This window comes from Carcharhinus amblyrhynchos, chromosome 2 (genome assembly GCF_965287045.1).
Source record: "Carcharhinus amblyrhynchos chromosome 2, sCarAmb.v2.hapA, whole genome shotgun sequence".
Lineage (NCBI taxonomy): Eukaryota > Metazoa > Chordata > Chondrichthyes > Carcharhiniformes > Carcharhinidae > Carcharhinus > Carcharhinus amblyrhynchos.
This window is the reverse complement of record NC_137325.1, coordinates 119,489,427-119,512,078: the sequence shown is the minus strand read 5'-3', so window position 1 is coordinate 119,512,078 and position 22,652 is coordinate 119,489,427. Positions and strand designations below refer to the sequence as shown.

Genomic DNA, 22,652 nt, shown 5'->3' with positions numbered 1-22,652 from the left:
TTGGATTAAACTCCATCTGTTTACTCTGACACAAGTGTATTTAGTTATCTTCCTATTGTATCAAAAAATTGTATCCAATTATTTACCAAAAAAAAGACAAAAGTGCAAGGAAAACGGAGAGAACAGTTTGCAGCAGCCATTTTCAGTTGACCATAAACTGTATTAAATGATGGGATGAAACCAGTGAATATTGAGCTTGTAGCTACTACCCATCATTACTGCCCTAATACGGATCTTATGTTATCTGCTGTAAAACAATTTCAATCAGATTTTCGGCTTAATAATTCAATGGCTAATGAACCTGATCTGAATACTAGTAGTGCAGAGTTGCAATGCTTAGTTATGCGAGAAGTTTAATTCTGGAAGCAAGCTTGTATAAAATTAATCTCAGAGAGGTTAGCAGTCTAAACCTGCACTCTACACTGACAATCAGAACAAATACCCCACCCCCACCTTGAACTCCAGCTGTGGTGCTTACACCAGCACAAAGTTAAGTTGGCACGATATCAATATCAGCCTGCAGTAACACCAGAGTCTCTGATCTGCACTGTGTCTCCAGGCAATGAGAATTTCTATGCAGTGTCACCTGTTTTGGCCAACTGTACGACTGCAATTCAAGTCTCTTGTTGCTAGTCATTAAATACTGTAATGTTGGAACTGCAGTTGGGATATCAGCTGGTGACTTTGTTTTTCAGCCTATCAAAGCTGGAAGATAACTTCCTGTGTTTAGTTTTCCATTAGTAGGTTTTAACTGAGAATACATTTTCGAAAGTGAATTTTGCACAATTTTGGGCCTGTTTATGGATACGCCATCAGATATCCAAAATAGTAATTCGTTTGAGTTTGGTGCTTTCTAGTAAATCTATCTCTCTCTCTCATTGTGAAGTATATTTATACATGATTTTAAATTTGAAGTGCCTAACTAGGCATAAAGTTGCACTTTAATGAAATTCAGTGGAAGCTCTCGTTTTTTGGCACAATCTCCCAAAAGAAAGGCAGCCTTGGCACAACTGGAGTTAAGGTGAGAGACAGGAGACTCTGTGAATTTCAAGACGTTGGTTGTCAGAGATAGGTACACCAGACAAGGAAAGTACATGAAAGCTGCTGCTAAAGGTTGAATGCTGACTCTCACCTAGTTTGCATTGATATTCAATTTGAGTTACCTCAGCTGAAAATCTGTAATTCTATTCCAGTGAAGCAGACTGTGGACAACTTAGCAACAGCTCCATAACAGAGAAGTAAATAATGCCAGGATTACACAGTCCAAAAGATGGGATGCATTTACTTTTGCATGTCAGGGTTTAGTGATGTAATTTCCTCTTCTGGCACTCTATTATGGAAATACTGTACTAGTCCAAGGAAAACTAAGCAAGTCCCCATGGGAATGGTACAATTCCATTCTGAACTTTGCCAAACTGGCTTCAATGCAGTCCCATGTCACTAATCAGAATGCTTGTAAGAGCGATTCAGAAGGCTGTCCTGGGAAACCTGGGCCTCCAGGCTAATATTATTAAAAAGTAAATTTGTGATAACTGTCGAAAAATTGTATTGTATAAAACCTAACTTGCAAATCATAAAAATGTGAGGGATATTTCTACTCTACCAGATCCAGCATTTTATGTAAATTGAATGGGAATTTCTGCCCCATAAGTTTGTGTGAAATTTTAGCTCCTGTAATATAACGCTCTTTGCCTCTCCCAGGTTTCATGGCTGTGGGGTGGATGGGAAGTGGTGGGAAGAAATATTGGGCCATGATATTGTGGGGCAAGCAGGCATGACAGGCAAATTGGTCCTTTTCTTTTTGACAATTTTGTATGTTTATATGTTTGGTAGGAGAAATGTTTATCTGTCTCTAAACCTGAATTAACATAATTTCAAAAGAATGGAAGGTATGGTAATTTAATATTTGTTTGTATCTTTCATTCTAAGGATTTGGCAAATGCTGACAAGGTATACCCCCAGTTGTTTTGAGAAGATAGTGGTGGGCATTTTCCTTGAACCATTGCAGTCTTAGTGCCAATGATGCTCCTACAAAGGTTTGTTAGAAATTCCAAGCTTTTGACAAATTAATAATAAAGAAAAGACAACATACGTTCAGATTAAGATGGTGGGGAATCTGCAGGTGATTGTGTCCTTGTTGTTGCTCGAGGTTATAGGGCTGAGAGGTGAACAAAGACAGATGAACGGATTGAATTACTGATTAACCTTGATCTCATTGAATAGTCGAACAGGCTTGAGGTGCTGACTGACCTATTCCTGTTTCTATATTCCTAGGTTCCTATGATGTGCTGTTGAAATAAGCTTTGTGAATTGCTGCAGCAGATCCTGTAGATTGTGCATCCTGCAGCCATAGTGTTCCAATGATAGGTGCTGTCACAGACCAATCAAGCAGAATGTTCAGTCCTAGGTGGTGTTAAACCTCTTGAGTAATGTTGCAGCTGCACCCATTCAGGCTTGAGTATAACGTACTATGTTAAAGTAAGAAAACAAATGCAAGCCATATCCATTGAAAAGCAAATAAGCAAGCTACATTTCTCAATGACATAAAAAAGCCTTTAAATCTATATTACCAGGAATGTTTTGGTAGCAGCAACAATAGACTTGATTTGATTTGATTTATTATTATTACGTGTATTAACATTCAGTGAAAAGTATTGTTTCTTAAGTGCTATACAAAGCATACCGTTCATAGAGAAAGAAATGAGAGAGTGCAGAAAGTAGCATTACAGTCATAGATGGTATAGAGGAAGATCAACTTAATGCAAGGTAGGTCCACTTAAAAGTCTGACTGCAGCAGTGAAGAAGCTGTTCTTGAGTCGTCTGGTATGTGATCTCAGACTTTTGTATCTTCTTCCCGAAGGAAGAAGGTGGAAGAAAGAATGTCCGGGGTGCATGGGGTCCTTAATTATGCTGGCTACTTTGCCGGGGCAATGGGAAGTGTAACCAGAGTCAATAGATGGGAGGCTGGTTTGCGTGATGGATTGGGCTACATTCATGACCTTTTGTAGTTCCTTGTGGTCTTGGGCAGAGCAGGAGCCATACCAAGCTGTGATACAACCAGAAAAAATGTTTTCTATGGTGCATCTGTAAAAGTTGGTGAGAGTTGTAGCTGACATGCCAAATTTCCTTAGTCTCCTGAGAAAGTAGAGGCATTGGTGGGCTTTCTTAACTGTAGTGTCAGCAAGGGATAGATAAAGGATAGGCAATAAATGCATCCACGTCAGCAGAACCCACATTCAGATAACCAACTAAAGATCATCTGCATTTACGAAACTAACAGAATAAAAGAACAATTGACTTATTGGAACCAGGTCAGGTGTTAGATTTGGAGGTAGGTAAACACTTTGGCGATAGTGACCACACTTCGGTTACGTTTACATTAGTGATGGAAAGGGATAGGTATATACCACAGGGCAAGAGTTATAGCTGTGGGAAAGGAAATTATGATGCGATTAAGCGAGATTTAGGGTGCATAGGATGTGGAAGGAAACTGCTGGGGATGGGCACAATTGAAATGTGGAGCTTGTTCAAAGAACAGCTACCGCGTGTCCTTGATATGTATGCACCTGTCAAGCAGGGAGGAAGTGATCGAGCGAGGGAACTATGGTTTACTAAAGAAGTTGAATTGCTTGTGAAGATGAAGAAGGAGACTTATGTCAAATGAGACGTGAAGGCCCAGTTAGGGCGCTTGAGAGTTACAAGTTAGCCAGGAAGGACCTGAAGAGAGAGCTAAGAGCCAGGAGGGGACATGATAAGTCTTTGGCAGGTAGGATCAAGGAAAACCCTAAGGCTTTCTATAGGTATGTCAGGAAAAAAAGAATGACTAGGATAAGATTAGGGCTAGTCAAGGATAGTAGTGGGAAGTTGTGCGATGAGTCCGAAGAGATAGGAGAGGCGCTAAATGAATACTTTTCGTCAGTATTCACACAGGAAAAAAACAATGTTGTCGAGGACAATACTAAGATACAGGCTATTAGACTAGACAGGATTGAGGTTCATAAGGAGGAGCTGTTAGCAATTCTGGAAAGTATGAAAATAGATAAATCCCCTGGTCAGGATGGGATTTATCCTAGATTTCTCTGGGAGGCTAGGGAGGAAATTGCAGAGCCTTTGGCTTTAATCTTTAGGTCGTCATTGTCTACAAGAATAGTGTCAGAAGACTGGAGGATAGCAAATGGTGTCCCCTTGTTCAAGAAGGGGAGTAGAGACAACCCTGGTAATTATAGACCAGTGAGCCTTACTTCTGTTGTGGGCAAAGTTTTGGAAAGGATTATAAGGGACAGGATTTATAATCATCTAGAAAGGAATAATTTGATTAGGGATAGTCAACACTGTTTTGTAAAGGGTAGGTCGTGCCTCACAAACCTTACTGAGTTTTTTGAGAAGGTGACCAAAGAGGTGGATGAGGGTAAAGCAGCTGATGTGGTATATATGCTCAGTAAAGTATTTGATAAGGTTCCCCATGGTAAGCTATTGCAGAAGATATGGAGGCAATGGATTGAGGGTGATTTAGCGGTTTGGATCAGAAACTAGCTAGCTTTAAGAAGACAGAGAGTGGTGGTTGATGGGAAACGTTCATCCTGGAGTTCAGTTACTAGTGGTGTACTGCAAGGATCTGTTTTGGGGCCATTGCTGTTTGTCACTTTTATAAATGACCTGGATGAGGGCGTAGGAGGATGAGTTAGTAAATTTGTGGATGACAATAAAATCGGTGGAGTTGTGGACAGTGCGGAAGGATGTTGTAGGTTACAGAGGGACATGGATAAGCTGCAGAGCTGGGCTGAGAGGTGGCAAATGGAGTTTAATGCGAAAAAGTGTGAAGTGATTCACTTTGGAAGGAGTAACAGGAATACAGAATACTGGGCTAATGGTAAGTTACTTGGTAGTGTGGTTAAGCAGAGAGATCTTGGTGTCCATGTGCATAGATCCCTGAAAGTTGGCACCCAGGTTGATTGGGTTGTTAAGAAGGCATATGGTGTGTTAGCTTTTATTGCTGGAGGGATTGAGTTTCGGAGCCATGAGGTCATATTGCAGTTGTACAAAATTCTGGTGCGGCTGCACTTGGAGTATTGCGTACAATTCTGGTCACCGCATTATAGGAAGGATGTGGAAGCATTGGAAAGGGTGCAGAGGAGATTTACCAGGACGTTGCCTGGTATGGTGGGAAGATCTTATGAGGAAAGGCTGAGGGACTTGAGGCTGTTTTCATTAGAGACAAGAAGGTTAAGAGGTGACTTAATAGAGGCATATAAGATGATCAGGGGATTAGATACGGTGGATAGTGAGAGCCTTTTTCCTAGGATGGAGATGGCTAGCACGAGGAGATATAGCTTTAAATTGAGGGGTGATAGATATAGGACAGATGTCAGAGGTAAGTTCTTTACTCAGAGAGTAGTAAGGGCGTAGAATGTCCTGCCTGCAACAGTAGTGGACTCGCCAACATTAAGGGCATTTAAATGGTCATTGGATAAACATATGGATGCTATTGGAACAGCGAAGGTTAGATGGGCTTTAGATTGATTTCACAGGTCAGTGCAACATCGAGGGCCAAAGGGCCTGTATTGCACTGTAAGGTTCTATTAACCAATGGATGAACTAATGGAGGTTCAAGACTACAATTTGTCAATTGAGGGGAGGGGGTTAAATGATGGAAGGTATCAAGGGGAATGAAGGTTGTGAGTCATAAAAAAATTAACTGGCCTTTGCTGGTGGATGACCTGTATCCAAGCTTGGCATTCAGTTCTCCCTGCCTTCAGGAACTGGATGTTTGGAGACGCAAGCCTTTTATAACCTATCCCAGGCTGAAATTGAATCAGCTCAACATAAGAAACATAAGAAATAGGAGCAGGAGTAGGCCATCTAGCCCCTCAAGCCTGTCCCGCCATTCAATAAGATCGTGGCTGATCTGAAGTGGCTCAGTTCCACTTTCCCGCTTTCTCCCCATAACCCTTAATCCCCTTGCCGACCAAAAACCTATCTCCAAGGCCAAAATATCCTTGTGCAAGTGCGGCGACCAAAACTGCACACAGTACTCCAGCTGCAGCCTCACCAGTGCCCTGTACAGTTGCAGCAATCCCTCCCTACTTTTACACCTACTCAAGGCAGGGGCAAACACTTCCCACCTTTCTCATTATAATTGTGTGGGTTGCAGCATCCAATACATGAGCGGAAATAATGTCCGCTTTTGGTGCAGCTGTCGGGAGCTGCATTCTTCTGATTAATTTCCACCCAATGTTTCAGGTCAATAATTGTTTGCCAAAACTGGACAACGTTCAACATCAATCAGGTTTCCTGCCTGACCTGCTGAGTATTTCCACAATTTTCTGTTTTTGTTTCAGCTTTCCAGCATCTGCAGTACTTTGCTTTTGAATTAATATTTAATTCACTGCCAGGAATGGCCACTTTGAAGAAGTTCTGCTCTGCTCTTTGATGTGATTTCCTTTTATCTCTTCTTGGTTGTTCATCTTCATTTCTGTTGTCTTTCTCGCACTTGATGAGGTATCAACCAAAGTTCACTTTCACCAGCAACTGTACGTCTCCCTGACTTTCTATATATAAATTCCAACTGAAATCCTACCTTTCATGTTTCAAATCCACGAGAGATCATCTCCCCTGGAGACTATGACTTCACCACCAAACATCATGTCATAGTTTCTCCACTTCTACTTTATCATCTTTGTTCTCCGCCCCTACACTGTCTAATGAAACTGACAAAAGCTAAAAGGACAGAAACTCATCTTTTACAAATTTCACATCCAAGGGACATAGAAAGAGGCCACAGCCTATTGAGACTGTTCTGTTGCAATTTAGAGAGATCAGGCTAATATGCCACCTGTAAATATACTCATCTTTGCCCCAATATTCATCACCCTAGGTTAACAAAAATCTATCAATCTCAGACTTAAAATTATCAATCAATCCAGCATTACTGTTCGAAGAAGAGTTCAAACTTCTGCTATCCTTTGTGTGGAGAAGCATTTCCTAATTTTACTCTTGCAAGGTCTGGCTCTAATTTTCAAACTGTGTCACCTAATCCTAGAGTTCCCATTTTTTGGACAACAGTTACTGATTCTGCTTTTTGTCATTTTCTGTTCCTCTTTCTTACTCATTCCATTACCGTCCACCTATACCTTGTATCATCCATCATTTTCATTTAATCTCTCGTGCCTTTCACCCCACTACAGTCCTTACCTTTTGTTCTTCCCCCTCACTGTCTCTGTACTTGCTTAAAATCTGTTATATCACTAATGTTTTTCCAGTCTGACAGAATGTTATTGACCTGAAATGTTAGTTCTGTTTCTCTTTCCATGGATACTGCCTGACCTACTAAGTATTTCCAGCACAGGAATTTCAGAGTGGAGGAGAAAAAGAAAATCTAAGGAGCAAAAAAGTACTTAAGGGACGGGCAGCTAACACAAAAGAAAATCCAAAATTCTTCAAGATGTAAAAAGGTAGTAAGAGGAGGCACAGACCAATTAGGGACAAAAAAGGAGAATGGCAAATATTACCCAAAGAATGTAAGGATAAACTCAGCAACTAGGCGTGTCACTTTAATCTCAGGGGTGCAACAAGCTTCAGAGACAATAATTTGGGAAAAATTAACAGTCTCTTGGACAAGTGCTGATTAATTAAGGAAAATCAATACAAATATTTTAAAGGGAAGATTATGTTTAACTAACTTGATTGAATTTTTGATGAGGTAACAGAAATGTTTGATAAAGGTAATGTGGTTCATATGGTGTACAGGAACTTCTAAACGGCATTTGATAAAGTATGATGTAATTGACCTACCAGCAAATTTGAAATCCAAGAAGTGAAGGGACATTAGCTGCACTTTTTCCTGAGTGACAGGAAAAAGAGAGTATATTGGACTGTCATTTTTCAGATTGGAGGAAGATTGGCATTGCATTTCTTGATATATGTCAGTGTTCAAAACTTGGATGTCCAAGGTTTTGGAGAAAGAGCAGAGGGAATGGGGCCAGCTGTGTTCCTGTTGCAGAGAGCCAACTCAGACAAGGCAAAATGGATTCCTTCTGTGCTGTAAACATTCTGTGACTGTTTTCATCATAGCAGAATCAGATATGGCAGATGCACCACATTTTCAAAACCTGACAATAACACAACGTGCAAAGAAAGGACAGTACATTTTTGCAATTCCCTTTTATTGCCCTAGTCATTTTGAGAGATAGTAACTTTTGGTTTGTGTCATTGAGGTCAATTAAGTTTTACCTCGGACATTGGTACCAACATTATGACACTTAAGATGTCACCGTCTCAATTTTCTATTCATATGTGTCATTGGGAGTGGATGTAGGTCATGAGGTTAGTTATTTTGTTAATCCAATTTATTTGCTTGACAGAAAGGTTTGTGCATAATATCTTACTTAAGCTTTTATTTTGTCAAATAAAAACAAAGAAATTATGAAATCCTCAGGACTGTCCATAGTTGCCAATCTCTTCAGATGCATTCTTGTTGGTTCCATGTCTAACCAATCAAAATAACCAGTCCAAACTAGCCTATTTCTTCACCAATATTTTTTCAGAACTAATAAATATTTTTAAAAAAGAAACAAAAAGCACAACCTTAATGCTCCTATGGTTTTTGTCCTGAGATGATCTCACCAGTATACTGCAGATAATCTTGTTTTGCAGAATGCAGAAGTCCTAAATGTGCTGTACGATAAGAGATATTGTGGGTGGTGAGAGCTGCACAGAATTCAAAAGTCAAGTTAACATGTGGAGATGTGATAAAAATCCTGTTGAAAGGTCATGCCAATCTAACTCAAAGATTAGTTCTCTTGGTTCCTCTCCGCAGATGCTGCCTGACCTGCTGAGAGTTTATGGATTTTTTTTGCTTTTATATCAAACATGCTTCTGAGCCTTTTGGCTAAGATCAAATGTCAGATCAAGCCCAGGATGGGGTGCAATGCCTCATCTTGTCAGCTTGTTAGAGCAAGCCCAAGATTGGATGTATAGGAACACAAAATACTATGGATAGAAGGTATATCCTTGTCTTGTCAGCTTGGATCTGGTTTGTCTTTCACATGGGTACTCTGATTGGACTTAACTGACTTTTTGATTATGAATGAAGTACCAAAAGGTACCAAAAAAGCTTCTCAGCCTTTTGGCTAAGATCAAACGTAGATGGGGAGGTGATGGCCTAGTGGTGTTATTGCTAGACTATTAATCCAGAAACTCAGCTAATATTCTGGGCACTGGGATTCGAATTCCACCATGGCAGATGATGGAACTCAAATTCAATAAAAAATATCTGCAATTAATCTACTGATGATCATAAAACCATTGTTGATTGTTGAAAAGACACATCTGATTCACTAGTGTCCTTTAGGGAAAGAAATCTGCCATGTTTACCCGGTCTAGTCTATGTATAATTCCAGAGCCACAGTAATATGGCTGACTCTCAACTGCCCTCTGAACAACGGCAGCTAGGGATGGGCAATAAATTCATAGAAACCCTATAGTGCAGAAAGAGGCCATTTGGCCCATCGAATCTGCACAGACCACAATCCCACCCACAATCTCTACATATTTACCTGCTAATCCCTCTAACCTATGCATCTCAGGACAATAAGGGGCAATTTTAGCACAGTCAATCAACCTAACCCACACATCTTTGGACTGTGGGAGGAAACCAGAGCATCCAGAGGAAACCCATGCAGACACGAGGAGAATGTGCAAACTCTGCACAAACAGCAACCCAAGCCGGGAATCAAACCCAGGTCCCTGGAGCTGTGAAGCAGCAGTGCTAACCACTGTGCTACCGTGCCAGCCAGTGACACCCATGTCCCACGAATGAATTAAAAAAAAGCCCAAAATGGGGTGCGATGCCTCATCTTGTTAGTTTGGATCTTGTCTGTCTCCCTGGTGGGGGCCCTGAATTGGATTTCGAATTTGGTTTTTGGAGGCCAAGCCAAGCAACTGGCCTCCAAAATAGCCCAGGCTATTCCGAGCATGGGCTTTGCAACTGGGGTACAACATATATATATATACACATATATATAAAATGATGCTTAAAAAGATAAGTTTAAGAGAAAAAAAAAACCCGTCTGAATTAACAGATAGGAGTTGATGTCGATGTGGTATTATTGCCACAGGGTCCAGTCACACACACACACACACACATAGAGAGTGTCTGTTGCTCAGTCAGCATCAGGCTGTGTCTGATGTGCTTGTCGCCCTGGGGCCGGGAGCCGCCCCGCTCCCATTGGGCTTGATGGACGGAGCCAGAGAAGATGGCGGCGCCCAGCTAGAGCCGATCATGGCGGATGCCTCAAGGTGCAAGCACAGAAAACAGGCGAACCCCAGGAGAAAACACGGTGAGTCCGACCGCATTACAACCACCGCCCCCCTCCTCAATCCCTCAGGCAGGGAGGGAAGGACCTTTCCGGAGATCAGCTGGCAGCTTTAAATTAATTATATTCCTTTCCCTTGACCTGGCTGAGGATGTGGGATTTTTTTTTAAAAAAAATAATAAATTTAAAATAAAACTGCATTTTGGGGTTTGTTTTTGGTCGCTGGGCCTCGTCCTGCAGACCTTCAATTTATTTTTTTTGTGTGAGAGTGTTGGCCGGGCCGGGCCGGGGGGGTGGATTTAGTGCAGAGTGCTGGCGGGTTTTGGTTCTAGTTACCTCGGTTACCGGTATTTAAAGCGGAGGCCGCGGCCTGGGGCCTTGGTGCGGGCCCGGCGGAGTGCGGCCTGGCCTGGCCGGGCCGGGCTCTGTCCTGCCTGCCTCCCTCCCTCGCCCCCCGCCGACAGGAGCGGAGAAGTCGGGGTTTGCCGCTCCCGCCGTCTCTCTCTAACATTTTATTCCATGGCCAGGCCAGCGTGGGCGTGTGACGTGCACCTGCAGTTTGTGTGCCGCTTGTCTCCAGTCCTGTGGAGGTTGTGTTTAGGCTTTCACACGAATGTTTGCAGCTCTGCAAACACTGAGGCTAACACTCCAAGGCACCTGATGTGGCTATCTTTCCGCACCCCCCTCCCTCCTCCTCTTTTTTTTTAATTTATTAGTCACAAGCAGGCTTACATTAACACTGCAATGAAGTTACTATGAAAATCTCCTTGTCCCCACACTCTCGGTGCCTGTTCAGGTACACGGAGGGAGAATTTGGCACGGTCGATACATCGAATCAGCACCTCTTTTGGACGAGGCAACATTGGTTACCTTGGCCCAATGGTACCTATTGTAAACAGATCACCAATCATACTTTTTATTCAATGACATCGGTTTGAATGACAGGGTGATCACCCATCATTGTCTGTATGTGGGAGGAAACTGGAGCAGATATGAGGAGAATGTGCAGACTCCACAGGCAGTGACCCTAGCCAGGAATTGAAGTCAGGTCCCTGGAGCTGTGAGGCAGCAGTGCTACCACTGTGCTGCCCAAACCAGCATTAGATTTATTGTGCATATGCATTTAAAAATATTTGGATATGTATGTGATAGAAGGTTTAAAGGGATATGGACCAAATAGGACTAGTTCAGTTTAGGACACCTAGTTGTAATGGATGCGTTGGCCGAAGGGCCTGTTTCTGTGCTGTACATCCCGATGACTCTATATTGGCAATGGGGCTGGTAATTGACAGTGGTGAGCACTGCAAGCAGCTGGTGTGGGTTGCTTTAATGCTTGAAAAGATGTCCTCAAGCTTTAGGCCCACTTAAAACAAAATGAACAACTTTTATTCATTTGTGGCATGTGGGTGTCACTAACTGACCCATCATCGACTATTGTCAGCTATAAAAATAAATGATTACATATTTTTGCTTCATTCTGACCATGTTTTTAACATTTATTCCTCACCTTTGGGGATGCACTGTGTCAAAAACTTGTTTGCCTCTATCCTAATTCTTTCCAAATGCTGCCAAAATGCTTTCAATCATCTCACTTCCAATTGCAGAATAGAAATAGAGAATACTATTGTAAACAGTGAAATTTTCAAAAAGTACTGTCAGCTTCTTTGGTGCAAATAGTTACATTTAACAGTGGGTCAGGACATTCCACTTACAGTTCATGGGGAATAATATTTTACACAATCACAAGTTGAGTTCTCTGATTACATATTGTGAATTATTTATTTGACATAAACAACAAGTCAGAATTTGGAGACTGAAACCTCATACATCAAACCCCTTTGTCACCTGTCTGTACGCATTGATCTTTGAAATATGTAATTTGATAACATTTGTTTGTATATTCCAAGACACATTGAAATCTATGGAATATAGTCCATTTGATCACTGATATTGGTGTGATTTAGGTTTACAATATAATTTTTTACCTGACTTTGCTGCTCGTACAGCAGTTGGTTATCCATTGACAAATTACAACAACCTTTAAAGGTTGATCATTATTGCACTAAAATTTTACTTATTTTCTATTGACCCACGTTGTCCTTGTGTTTGCTTTAGCTATTGATTTACTGACATACTAGGCTAAAACTATTACAATTTTCAAAGATGTGAGTGACTTATGTATTGTGTAATGGAGCTTATACTGAGAGGATACATCTTGGGACTAGTTTGTGGATAAAAGACCTTGAGTAGTACCACGAAACTGAGCAAAGTTTGCTTGTTTTGCATCTCCTTTGAAGTTAACTCATGCCAGAAGAGGCAGTCACTTCAGACCAAGTCAGGTACACTCGTAACAAAGCTTAGAGAACCTTTGAGGCAAACAACTGCAGGAAAGTTCACATTTCTTCAATATTCCTAGATTACTTCATGTATCTCCTCTTTGCTGTTTCTTTAGTGTTCCCTTTAATTTGGAGAGATCTGAAACCTGTTGTAGAATAATTGTAAATTAACTGGATTTTCATCAGCAATAATAAGTATTTTTTTCATTAAAACTCAAATTATAAGTTGTAGATCGGCCGAGCAGGCTAAAGCATTGGATTTAGGTTCCACTCTCTATTGAGATGTTGGTTCAAATCCCATCGCGTCAAAATGTTAGTTGCTTGAACGAATGTTTCTCAGCCTTTAAGCAAATATCAAGCCCAAAATCAGAAGCAATGCTTTTTCTTGTCAGCTTGGATCTTTTATGTCTCTCTTGTGGGAGCCATGAATTGGATTCAATTTGAATTGGTTTTTGGAGCAAGGAAGGAGATGGACTAAAGGCTTGACCTGGGCATTGGCTTGTAACTTAAATATTGGAATAAAATTGAATGAAAACTCAAATTATGGGGTCTGGGTATTGGAGTGGGTTGGGTTTTAACTCAGCTGAGGCTAATAAGATGGAAATCTTTGTTGTGCAACGTCTTGTATGAAATTCATTTGGGCTTGATCCTTTGAATGGGCCCACCGAACAAAGCTGTAGTTATTTGCCGCAAATTGGCAAGCTAATTTAGACCACAGGATAACTTGTATGAAAAATTGGGGAAATGTGCAGTAGGGTTGAAGCCCGTGGTTGGTGCAATGTAGAGGAAGTTTTCCTGGGCATCCTGAAATGAAAATAATTCTACTTTTTCGTGATAATATCCTAATGCATTTAAATAGAAAAGAAATCAGCAACTAAAACTAAATACAATAACTAGTATATACCACATTAATTTTGCAACTAAAACCACACAGTATTGTAATGTTGCACATAGCGCATTTATATTCTAATTTAGGAGGAATTATACTGTTAGAACTTATTGAATTTGAACAAGCCTGTGAAAATTTAATATTTGGTTCAGGGTGCTGCAGTGTTAATTAGCTGTGCCAGTGGAGTACCGTTTGCTCTTTCAGTGCCTACATCCCGAGAATGAATTTTTAAAAAAATACTGAGTGATCATGTGTGTGTTTGTGCAGCAGTTTGCCGCAAGGGGAATTCCTAAATTCGCCTAGGTTATTGAAGTCAATTGATGAGTAAAGGCTAGACATGTCCCTGGAGGGAAGGAAAATTTCTGGGCCAGTTACCCTGGGATGTTATTAATACCTCAATGAGGAATAGTGTGCATCATGAAAATAACCTGAAATTGAAGAGAATTCAATATCTGATTTAGAAGGTAATTAAAAACCACAGATGCAACAGTTTGGTGAGAATTATGTTTTTGAGGGTGGCTAAATGACCTAAATTGCACAACAGGAACTGTTTTCCAGATTTAATCTTTGTAAAGTTTTGGCTTTTACTTCAAGTTCTAATCATGTATTTAATGGAAATAAAATGAAACTTCACTCCCACAGATTCTTAATTTTGGATTTGTACTGCATCCGTAATATTAATACTCTGCTGTTACTGTGAACAGTGTATTATAGTGTCACAGTATAACCTTTAAGTGTGCAGCTCAATGTGCTATGTTTTTGATTGACTATGACAAGCTGTACTGCAATTTGCATCTTTGGGATTATTCCTTGAAACAGAAGAAGACTGTGTTCATATGAAATCTAGTTGTGCTTTTCCTTTCAAAACACCACGTACTGTCAGTATGTTCATTGACACTGAAATCTACATCCACCTGGTTGGGTCCTGGAGGCCATTAATGTGACGAGAAGCCTTTGAGGATGAGTTGTTATGTAGACTCCCTGCTGCTCCCAACTCTAGTTTGATCTCTTGTCTTGCTTTTTTTCTTTTACATGATGGCTTTGCAATTTTGGTTTTTAAGAACAGATCACAAAAGACTTGCATGTAGCAAGTACTAACTCTGTGGCAGATGAAGGAAGTATGGAGAAGAGGAATATGAACACCTCAAAGATTTTGTAGTGACGTGGTTCAGACAATGTGAACAAGTTTTCTTTCAAGGGAGGTGGCAAAAAATCTTTTTCTGTGAATTTCAACAGAAACTTGATCCAAAGTGAAATTACTTTTGACAGGGTTTAAAAGATAAGCAAAGTGTGAATGGCACGATGGTAGGCTGCAATGGCTCCATCATGCGCTGCAGCTTGGTGTGATATGAAGCAAGCTCAGGACCGTTGTTCCCTATGTGGTGTGTTTTTGTTCCTAAAAGGGGGAAAGAAAATTAAAGAGAACCCCCTCACCACCCTCCACTCTCTCCCACCCCCCACCATCCTCCACTCTCTCCCCCAGCTCCACTATATTTACAAATTGAGCAGCACCATGGATCGCACTGCTGCCTCATGGCACCAGGGACCCAGACTCGATTCCCCACTTGGTTCACTGTGTAGATAGAGCCTTTACTTTCTCCCCTTGTTTGCATGGGTTTCCCCCGGATACTCCGGTTTCCTCCCACAGTCCAAAAGACGTGGTGGTTAGGTGCATTGGCCATGCTAAATTCTCCCTCGGTGTACTGAACAGGTGCTGGAGTGTGGCAACTGGGGGAATTTTCACAGTAACTTCATTGCAGTGTTAATGTAAGTCTACTTGTGACACTAAATAAATAAACTTAAATTGAGTGTACATATCAAAAGTATTGAATCTATAAGCTGCCAATTCGTGTAATTTTCTAAACTGCACTTTTGCTCGGAATTTGCTAGGATTAATGTAGCAAGATATGAAACAAAATGTTGAATATTTTCTATACCATAGATATATATCTTGATTTGATTTATTATTGTCACATGTATAGTATACAGTGAAAAGTATTGTTTCTTGCATGCTAGAAACGTGCAAGACAAAGCATACCGTTCACAGAGAAGGAAACAAGAGAGTGCAGAATGTGGTGTTACAGTCATAGCTAGGGTGTAGAGAACGGTCAACTTAATGTGAGGTTGGTCCATTGAAAAGTCTGACAGCAACAGGGAAGAAGCTGTTCTTGAGTTGGTTGGTACGTGACCTCAGACATTTATATCTTTTTCCCGAACGAAGAAGATGGAAGAAAGAATGTCCGGAGTGCATCGGGTCCTTAATTATGCTGGCTGCTTTTCCGAAGCAGTGGGAAGTGTGGACAGAGTCAATGGATGGGAAGCTGGTTTGTGTGATTGGGCTACATTTGCGACCTTTTGTAGTGCTCTTGGGCAGATCAAGAACCATACCGAACTGTGATAAACCAGAAAGAATGCTTTCTATGGTGCATCTGTAAAAGTTGGTGAGATTCGTAGTTGACATGCCAAATTTCCTTAGTATTCTAGAAATTAGAGGCATTGGTGGGCTTTCTTAATTATATGTTGGCATGGGAGGACCAGGACAGGTTGTTGGTGATCTTGACACCTAAAAACCTGAAGCTCTTGGCCCCTTCTATTTTGTCCCCCTGACGTAGACAGGGGCATGTTCTCCTTTACGCTTCCTGAAGTCAGTGATAATCTCCTTTGTTTTGTTGGCCTTGAGGGAGAGATTATTGTTGCCGCACTTGTTCACCAGATTCTCTATCTCATTCCTGTATCTCGTCATTGTTTGAGATCCGACCCACTACGGTGCTGTTGTCAGCAAACTTGAAAATTGAATTGGAGGGGAATTTGGCTGCATGATCACAGGTGTATAAGAAGTACAGTAGGGGCTGAGAACACTGCCTTGTGGGGCACCGGTGTTGAGGATGAATTTGGAGTTGTTGTTACCTATCTTTACTGATTGTGGTCTGTGAGTTTGGAAGTTCAGGATCCAGACGCAGAGGCAAGTGCTGAGGCCCAGGCCACGGAGTTTGGAGATGAATTTTATGGGAATAATAGTGTTGAAGGCTGAGCAGTAGTCAATATATAGGAGTCTGACATAGGTGTCTTGTTCTGAGGTTGAGTGCAGGGCCAGGGAGGTGGCGTCTGCTGTGGACCTGTTGCAGCAGTAGGCAAACTGTCGTGGATCCAGGTAGTCCAGCAGGCTGGAATTGATTTGTGCCATGACTAATTCAAAGATGGATGTTAAAGCCACTGGCCAATAGTCATTAAGACACGCTGCTTGGTTCTTCTTGGGTACCGGGATGATGGCCATCTTCTTGAAGCAGATGGGGACCTCAGATTGTTATAAACAGAGGTTGAAGATGCCTGTGAATACCCCCGCCAGCTAATTCACGCAGGATCTGAGTGCTCATCCGGGCCAGTTACTTTCCATGGGTTGATCTTCGAGAAAGTTACTCTGACGTCTGCAATGGTGACCCCAGATATAGGTTCATCCAGGACTTCCAGGGTGGAAGGCATGCTCTCGCTGATCTCTTGCTCAAAACAGGTGTAGAATTCATTGAGCTCATTGGAAAGGGGTGCATTGGAGCCAGCGATTTTACATGCCTTCATCTTGTAGCCTGTTGTGTCTTGCAGACCTTGCCATAATCGGCGGGAGTTGGTGTGGTTTGCCTGGGACTCTAGCTTGGTCCAGTACTGGTTTTCGGTGTCTTTGATGGGTCTCCTTGGGTTGTATCTGGCTTTCTTGTATAGGTCAGTGTTGCCTGACTTGAACGCCTCAGACCTGGACTTCCATCGGGAAAAAGATACAAAAGTCTGAGGTCACGTACCAACTGACTCAAGAACAGGTTCTTCCCTGCTGCTGTCAGACTTTTGAATAGACCCACCTAGCGTTAAATTGATCTTTCGCTACACCGTAGCTATGACTGTAACACGACATTCTGCACTTGCTTGTTTCCTTCTCTATGAACAGTATGCTTTGTCTGCATAGCAAGCAAGAAACAATACTTTTCACCATATGTTAATACACGTGACAATAATAAATCAGCAAGCAGTGGATATCCCTGTTCATCCGGTTGGGGCACACATGTTGATTTGTGATTGTTGTACACTGGAGTATAATCTCAGTTGTACAGATGTGTACAGTTTATGTGTCTCTGCATTTGGGGTGAGGGTGGCATTAAATGAAGGATTATTCTCTGTGTTGATAGGCGATTCAACTATGGGAATGTTTCTCCCTGTGTTGTACCTGCACATTTACTCTTTTTCAGTGGTAACCAGTGGATAACAAAAGGAGTGGGCAACCCTGCCAATTACTCCACTTCCCTCTTGGGTAAATTAGCACTGAGCAGAGATTGAGGATGGGATTTGCAGATCTGTTGGGGATTAATACCATAGTCACTTCCTGAGTTCCAGAGTTTTGTAACGACTAGTATTTGTGGTACATTTAATATCATAAAACATCCCAAGGCAATTCACAGGAATGTTATAAAGTAATACAACACTGGGCCACAGATGACGAAAATAGGGCAGACAGCCAAAACCTTGGTTAAAGAAGGAGCGTTCAAGGGGCAATGTGAAGGATAGTGAGGTTGAGTGGTTTAGGCAATGCATTCTACAGCTTGGTCCCTGAGAAGCTAAAACATGGTCCTCAGTGTTGGAACAGTTAAAATTGAGGATGCTCAAGAGAGCAGAGTTAGAGGAGCACTGTCAGTTCAGAGGCTTTTTGGGGCTGGAGATTACAAGAGATGAAGAAGAAAGAGGAATTGGAGGAATCAGCATTTTAAAATCAAGGTGCTGCTTGACTGGCTGCCGGTGGAAGCCATTAAGCACGGGGTGATTGAGCTGGAATTGAGTTAGCACATGGGCAGCAGAGTTCTGAATGAAATAAAGTTAAATGTGGGAGGTTGGTTGGAGAATGTTGGAATAAACAGCTTGAGGTAACAAAGGCGTGGACAAGGGTTCCAGCAGATGAGCTGAGATGGGGCAGAGTCAGTGATGTTGTAGTGATGGTGATAGGCAATCTTGGTGATGGCTCAGATATGTGGCTGGAAGCTTAGCTCAGGGTCAAACATAATATGTAGATTGTGAGCACTCTCGTTCAGCCTCATAGTTTCCAGAGAGAGGGGTGGAGTTGTGGCTAGGCAACAGAGTTTGAAGTGAGGGCTGAAAACATTGGCAGTTTAGTAACTGGTCGTATGGAGGAGAGGATGGGTTTTGTTAGCATACATGTGAAAACTAATGTTGTAAAGTTTAATTTTACTCGTCAGCACAAGATTTTGTAGTAAGAGATGATTATCTGGGAGTCTGCAAATCTGTAAAATCTGCAGATCTTTCACACCAGCCTACAAGTACTGGGGACAATTGGGATATCCATATAAATTGAATCAGTTCTGCCCATCGCAAGGTTCAGTTCACTTACTGTACTCCCTTATAATGCAGTTTATTTGCTTCTGTTCTGCGAAATACCTGTTATATTGATTAGTGGTAAATGCAGTGTAAGGAAATAATCCTGACCATCTGCCTATTTGGAAAGGCCTGTGGTTGAAAAATGTCTGATTGCAGTTCTCTGACAGGTGAGGCATTCAGACTTGTTTGTCACTGTGTGTGTGCGTGTGTATATAAAAATTACTGGTACGACAGCGAGTTCCCCTCTGCTGTATTATATCATGTTGAAATTGCAACTGCTGCAGATGTTGGAGGGAAAGTAGATTAGTTTCAGTTTCCCATCCCAAGGAATGGCTATTTTGAAATCTTTGTTTTCTAGCTATGAAACACGTGCACTTCAACCAAGTACAAATAAAATACCACCTTATGTTTAGTGAAATAAACTGTCTCTCCTCTCGAAAATGAATATAATTTAGAACCACAGCTGTAAGAAAAAAGATTTGAAAAAGTCAAAGTTGCAATGATGAAGATAAGAAATACATAAAATATTTCTGATGGAAGATAACCAACCTGTAAATTAACGCTGTTTTCCTCCCCATGGTTGCTGCTAGACTGGTGAATATTTGCAGAATTTTCTGTTTCTATTACATATGTAGAATACTACCTTAATTCTCCGTTCAATTTTAAACTTGATGTGTCTTTTTTCTCTTAAAACACTTCTTAAAGATATTTTTTAATCAATAAGTTGAGCAAAATGTCTTGGGAAAAGAAAGTTAAATTGTCTACAGAAATTGAAAATCTGCCCTTTCTCTGCTTCACAATGTGAGCTTCCATTGTCACTAAATATATACTAGTCCTTGGACTTTTGCAAAACCAGAATGTTTTCAACAGCACCTATCATTTGTCAATGTGACTATCCACAACTGTGAAGTGGTGTTATCTTCAATAAGTATGCAGCTTGTCTAGAAATGTATAATGTACTGACTAATATGTCTACTTGTTGGTAGTACTTTTACCTGTGGCTCAAGTTGTGGTTTCAGCCCAATTTCAGTGCCTTGATCTCAGCTGATACCCAAAGTGCTGCATTTCCAGAAGTGCCATGCTTTGATGTGGCTCGTAGTGGGAGTTAATGATCTCATGGCTCCATTTAAAGAGCAGTGAATGTCTGGGCAACATCCTTTCCTGATCAGTCTCACCAAGTTCACTCAAACTATATATTGACTCAAGGCTATAATTTGTTTGATCAATAGTCATTGTAAATAATCATATAGGGAGAGAGCAAAATCTTTTCAATCACTGCAGGAGAAATTGTTACTAATTTGCGACTCTTCTGAAATCACTGATTCAGTTTATGATGGAGACATTCATAAGTAACCATGAACAGACATACTTATGGGTTTTCACAAAAGATTTGTAGAATCTTGGTGTACTATCAAGGTATTGATCTGTGTTCTTTATGCCAGAATGTTTATGGGACAGCATGAATAAGAAAAATATATATTAACCTGAGACATGAGAAGGGGGACTTAGTGGTAGGGGATGGGGATATGGCTGAGGTCTTGAATAACTTTTTTGTTTCGGTCTTCACGGAGGAGGACGTGAATAATTTGCCGGGTGTTAGAGATGGAAAGGTGGTAGGACTGGAGGGTCTCAATGACATTACTGTTACTAGAGAGGCGGTGCTCGACAGACTGGAGGGGGCTGATTGTGGACAAGTCCCCAGGACCGGATGGAATGCATCCGAGGGTTCTGAAAGAAATGGCGGAGGTGATAGTGGATGCCTTGGTGGTTATTTTCCAGACAACACTGGATTCCAGGGAAGTGCCGGAAGATTGGAAAACAGCTAATGTTACGCTGTTGTTTAAGAAGGGTGCCAGGCAAAAGGCAGGGAATTATAGGCCGGTTAGTTTAACGTCTGTTGTAGGTAAAATGTTAGAATCCGTCATCAAGGAGGAAATAGCGAGGCATCTTGAGGGGAATTGCTTGATAGAGCAGACGCAGCACGGTTTCGTTAAGGGGAAGTCGTGTCTGACAAATTTACTGGAGTTCTATGAGGATGTGTCTAGGGCGGTGGATAAAGGAGAGCCGGTGGATGTGGTCTTTCTTGATTTTCAGAAGACGTTTGACAAGGTACCTCACAAGAGGTTATTGCAGAAGGTCAGGGGACATGGAGTTGGGGGTAGCGTGTTAGTGTGGATAGAGGATTGGTTGTCAAATAGGAGGCAGAGAGTGGGGGTCAATGGGTGCTGTTCGGATTGGCGGTTGGTGACTAGTGGAGTGCCCCAGGGGTTGGTGCTGGGGCCTCAGCTATTTACCATTTATATAGATGATCTGGAGGAGGGAACCAAGTGTATGGTGTCGAAATTTGCTGATGACACCAAGATTGGTGGAACGGCAAATTGTGCGGAGGGTGTGGAGAGTCTGCAGAAGGATCTAGATAGGCTGGGCGAATGAGCCAGGAACTGGCAAATGGAATTTAATGTTGGCAAGTGTGAGGTGGTCCACTTTGGTAGGAATAATGGTAGGAAGGATTATCACTTATGTGGCGAAAAACTGCAGCAGGCGACGGTGCAGAGGGACCTCAGGGTCCTTGTGCATGAGTCGCAAAAACCCAGCTTGCAGGTGCAGCAGGTGGTCAGGAAGGCTAATGGGATGCTGGCCTTCATAGCGAGGGGGATTGAATATAAAAGTAGGGAGGTCTTGCTGCGGCTGTATAGGGCATTGGTGAGGCCGCAGCTGGAGTACTGTGTGCAGTTTTGGGCGCCGTACTTACGCAAGGATATTTTGGCCTTGGAGGGAGTGCAGAGGAGGTTTACTAGGCTGATGCCGGAGTTGAGGGGGTTGAGCTATGAGGAGAGGCTGAATAAACTAGGCTTGTACTCGTTAGAGTTTAGAAGAATGAGGGGAGATCTCATTGAGACGTATAAGATGATGAATGGGATGGATAGGATAGAGGTGGAGAGACTCTTCCCGCTCAGAAAGGACAGTAGGACTAGGGGGCACAGCCTCAAGATAAAGGGGGGGCGGTTTAGAACGGAGTTGAGGAGGAACTTCTTCATTCAAAGGGTGGTGAATCTCTGGAATTCTCTGCCCGTTGAAGTGGTGGAGGCTGCCTCGCTAAATATTTTTAAGACGCGGGTTGATGGGTTTTTGATAAGAGAGGGGATTAAGGGTTATGGGGAGAGGGCGGGAATGTGGAACTGAGCCACGACAGATCAGCCATGATCTTATTGAATGGCGGGGCAGGCTCGAAGGGCTAGATGGCCTACTCCTGCTCCTATTTCTTATGTTCTTATGTTCTTATATTAGTGATTTTTACAGTGAGCATTCATCAGGAGCTACTTCATTTCTCAATTTAAAGAATAAGGAATCAGCTTAAGCCAACAAGCAATTAACTACATTTATATTTATATGTATACATAGTTGGAGATTACTGTAAACAATTCAATTAAGTAACTCATTTATTTTTCTTGAAACAAACCATGAATAATGCAAGATCGCTCATTTAACCCTTTACATCATCTCCCTCTGCCCCCAGCCAACAATTGATGCTTCTTTCCCTGTTAATCACTTGCAAAATATAGGACTGCAGTTGCAAAGTACTCTATTCCATGGGTGGAACATTCTTGCTTCTTTCGTTGATCAGGGCAAATAGAGTGTGACTCGAACTAAGTAAGAAGCTGGCAGTTTGGTGAGTGAGGGAATCCTAAAGGCCAATTTCTTCCTGAAAATCCAGACGAGTCCACCTTTGTGGAAGTAAAGCAA

The 22,652-nt window shown here is 41.8% G+C and overlaps 1 protein-coding gene across 3 annotated transcripts in view; it reads left to right on the top strand.

Moving 5' to 3' along the window:
* Positions 1–10,234: 10,234 nt before the first annotated feature.
* Positions 10,235–22,652, top strand: part of znf438 (zinc finger protein 438) — a 215,410-nt gene continuing 202,992 nt past the window's right edge. For 2 of the 3 annotated variants that reach the window (XM_080211935.1, XM_080211925.1), the window contains exon 1: positions 10,235–10,337. In XM_080211935.1, the coding sequence (XP_080068061.1) occupies positions 10,235–10,337 (103 nt within the window). The remainder of the gene's footprint in view (positions 10,338–22,652) is intronic. The other variant, XM_080211954.1, reaches the window with a different exon arrangement.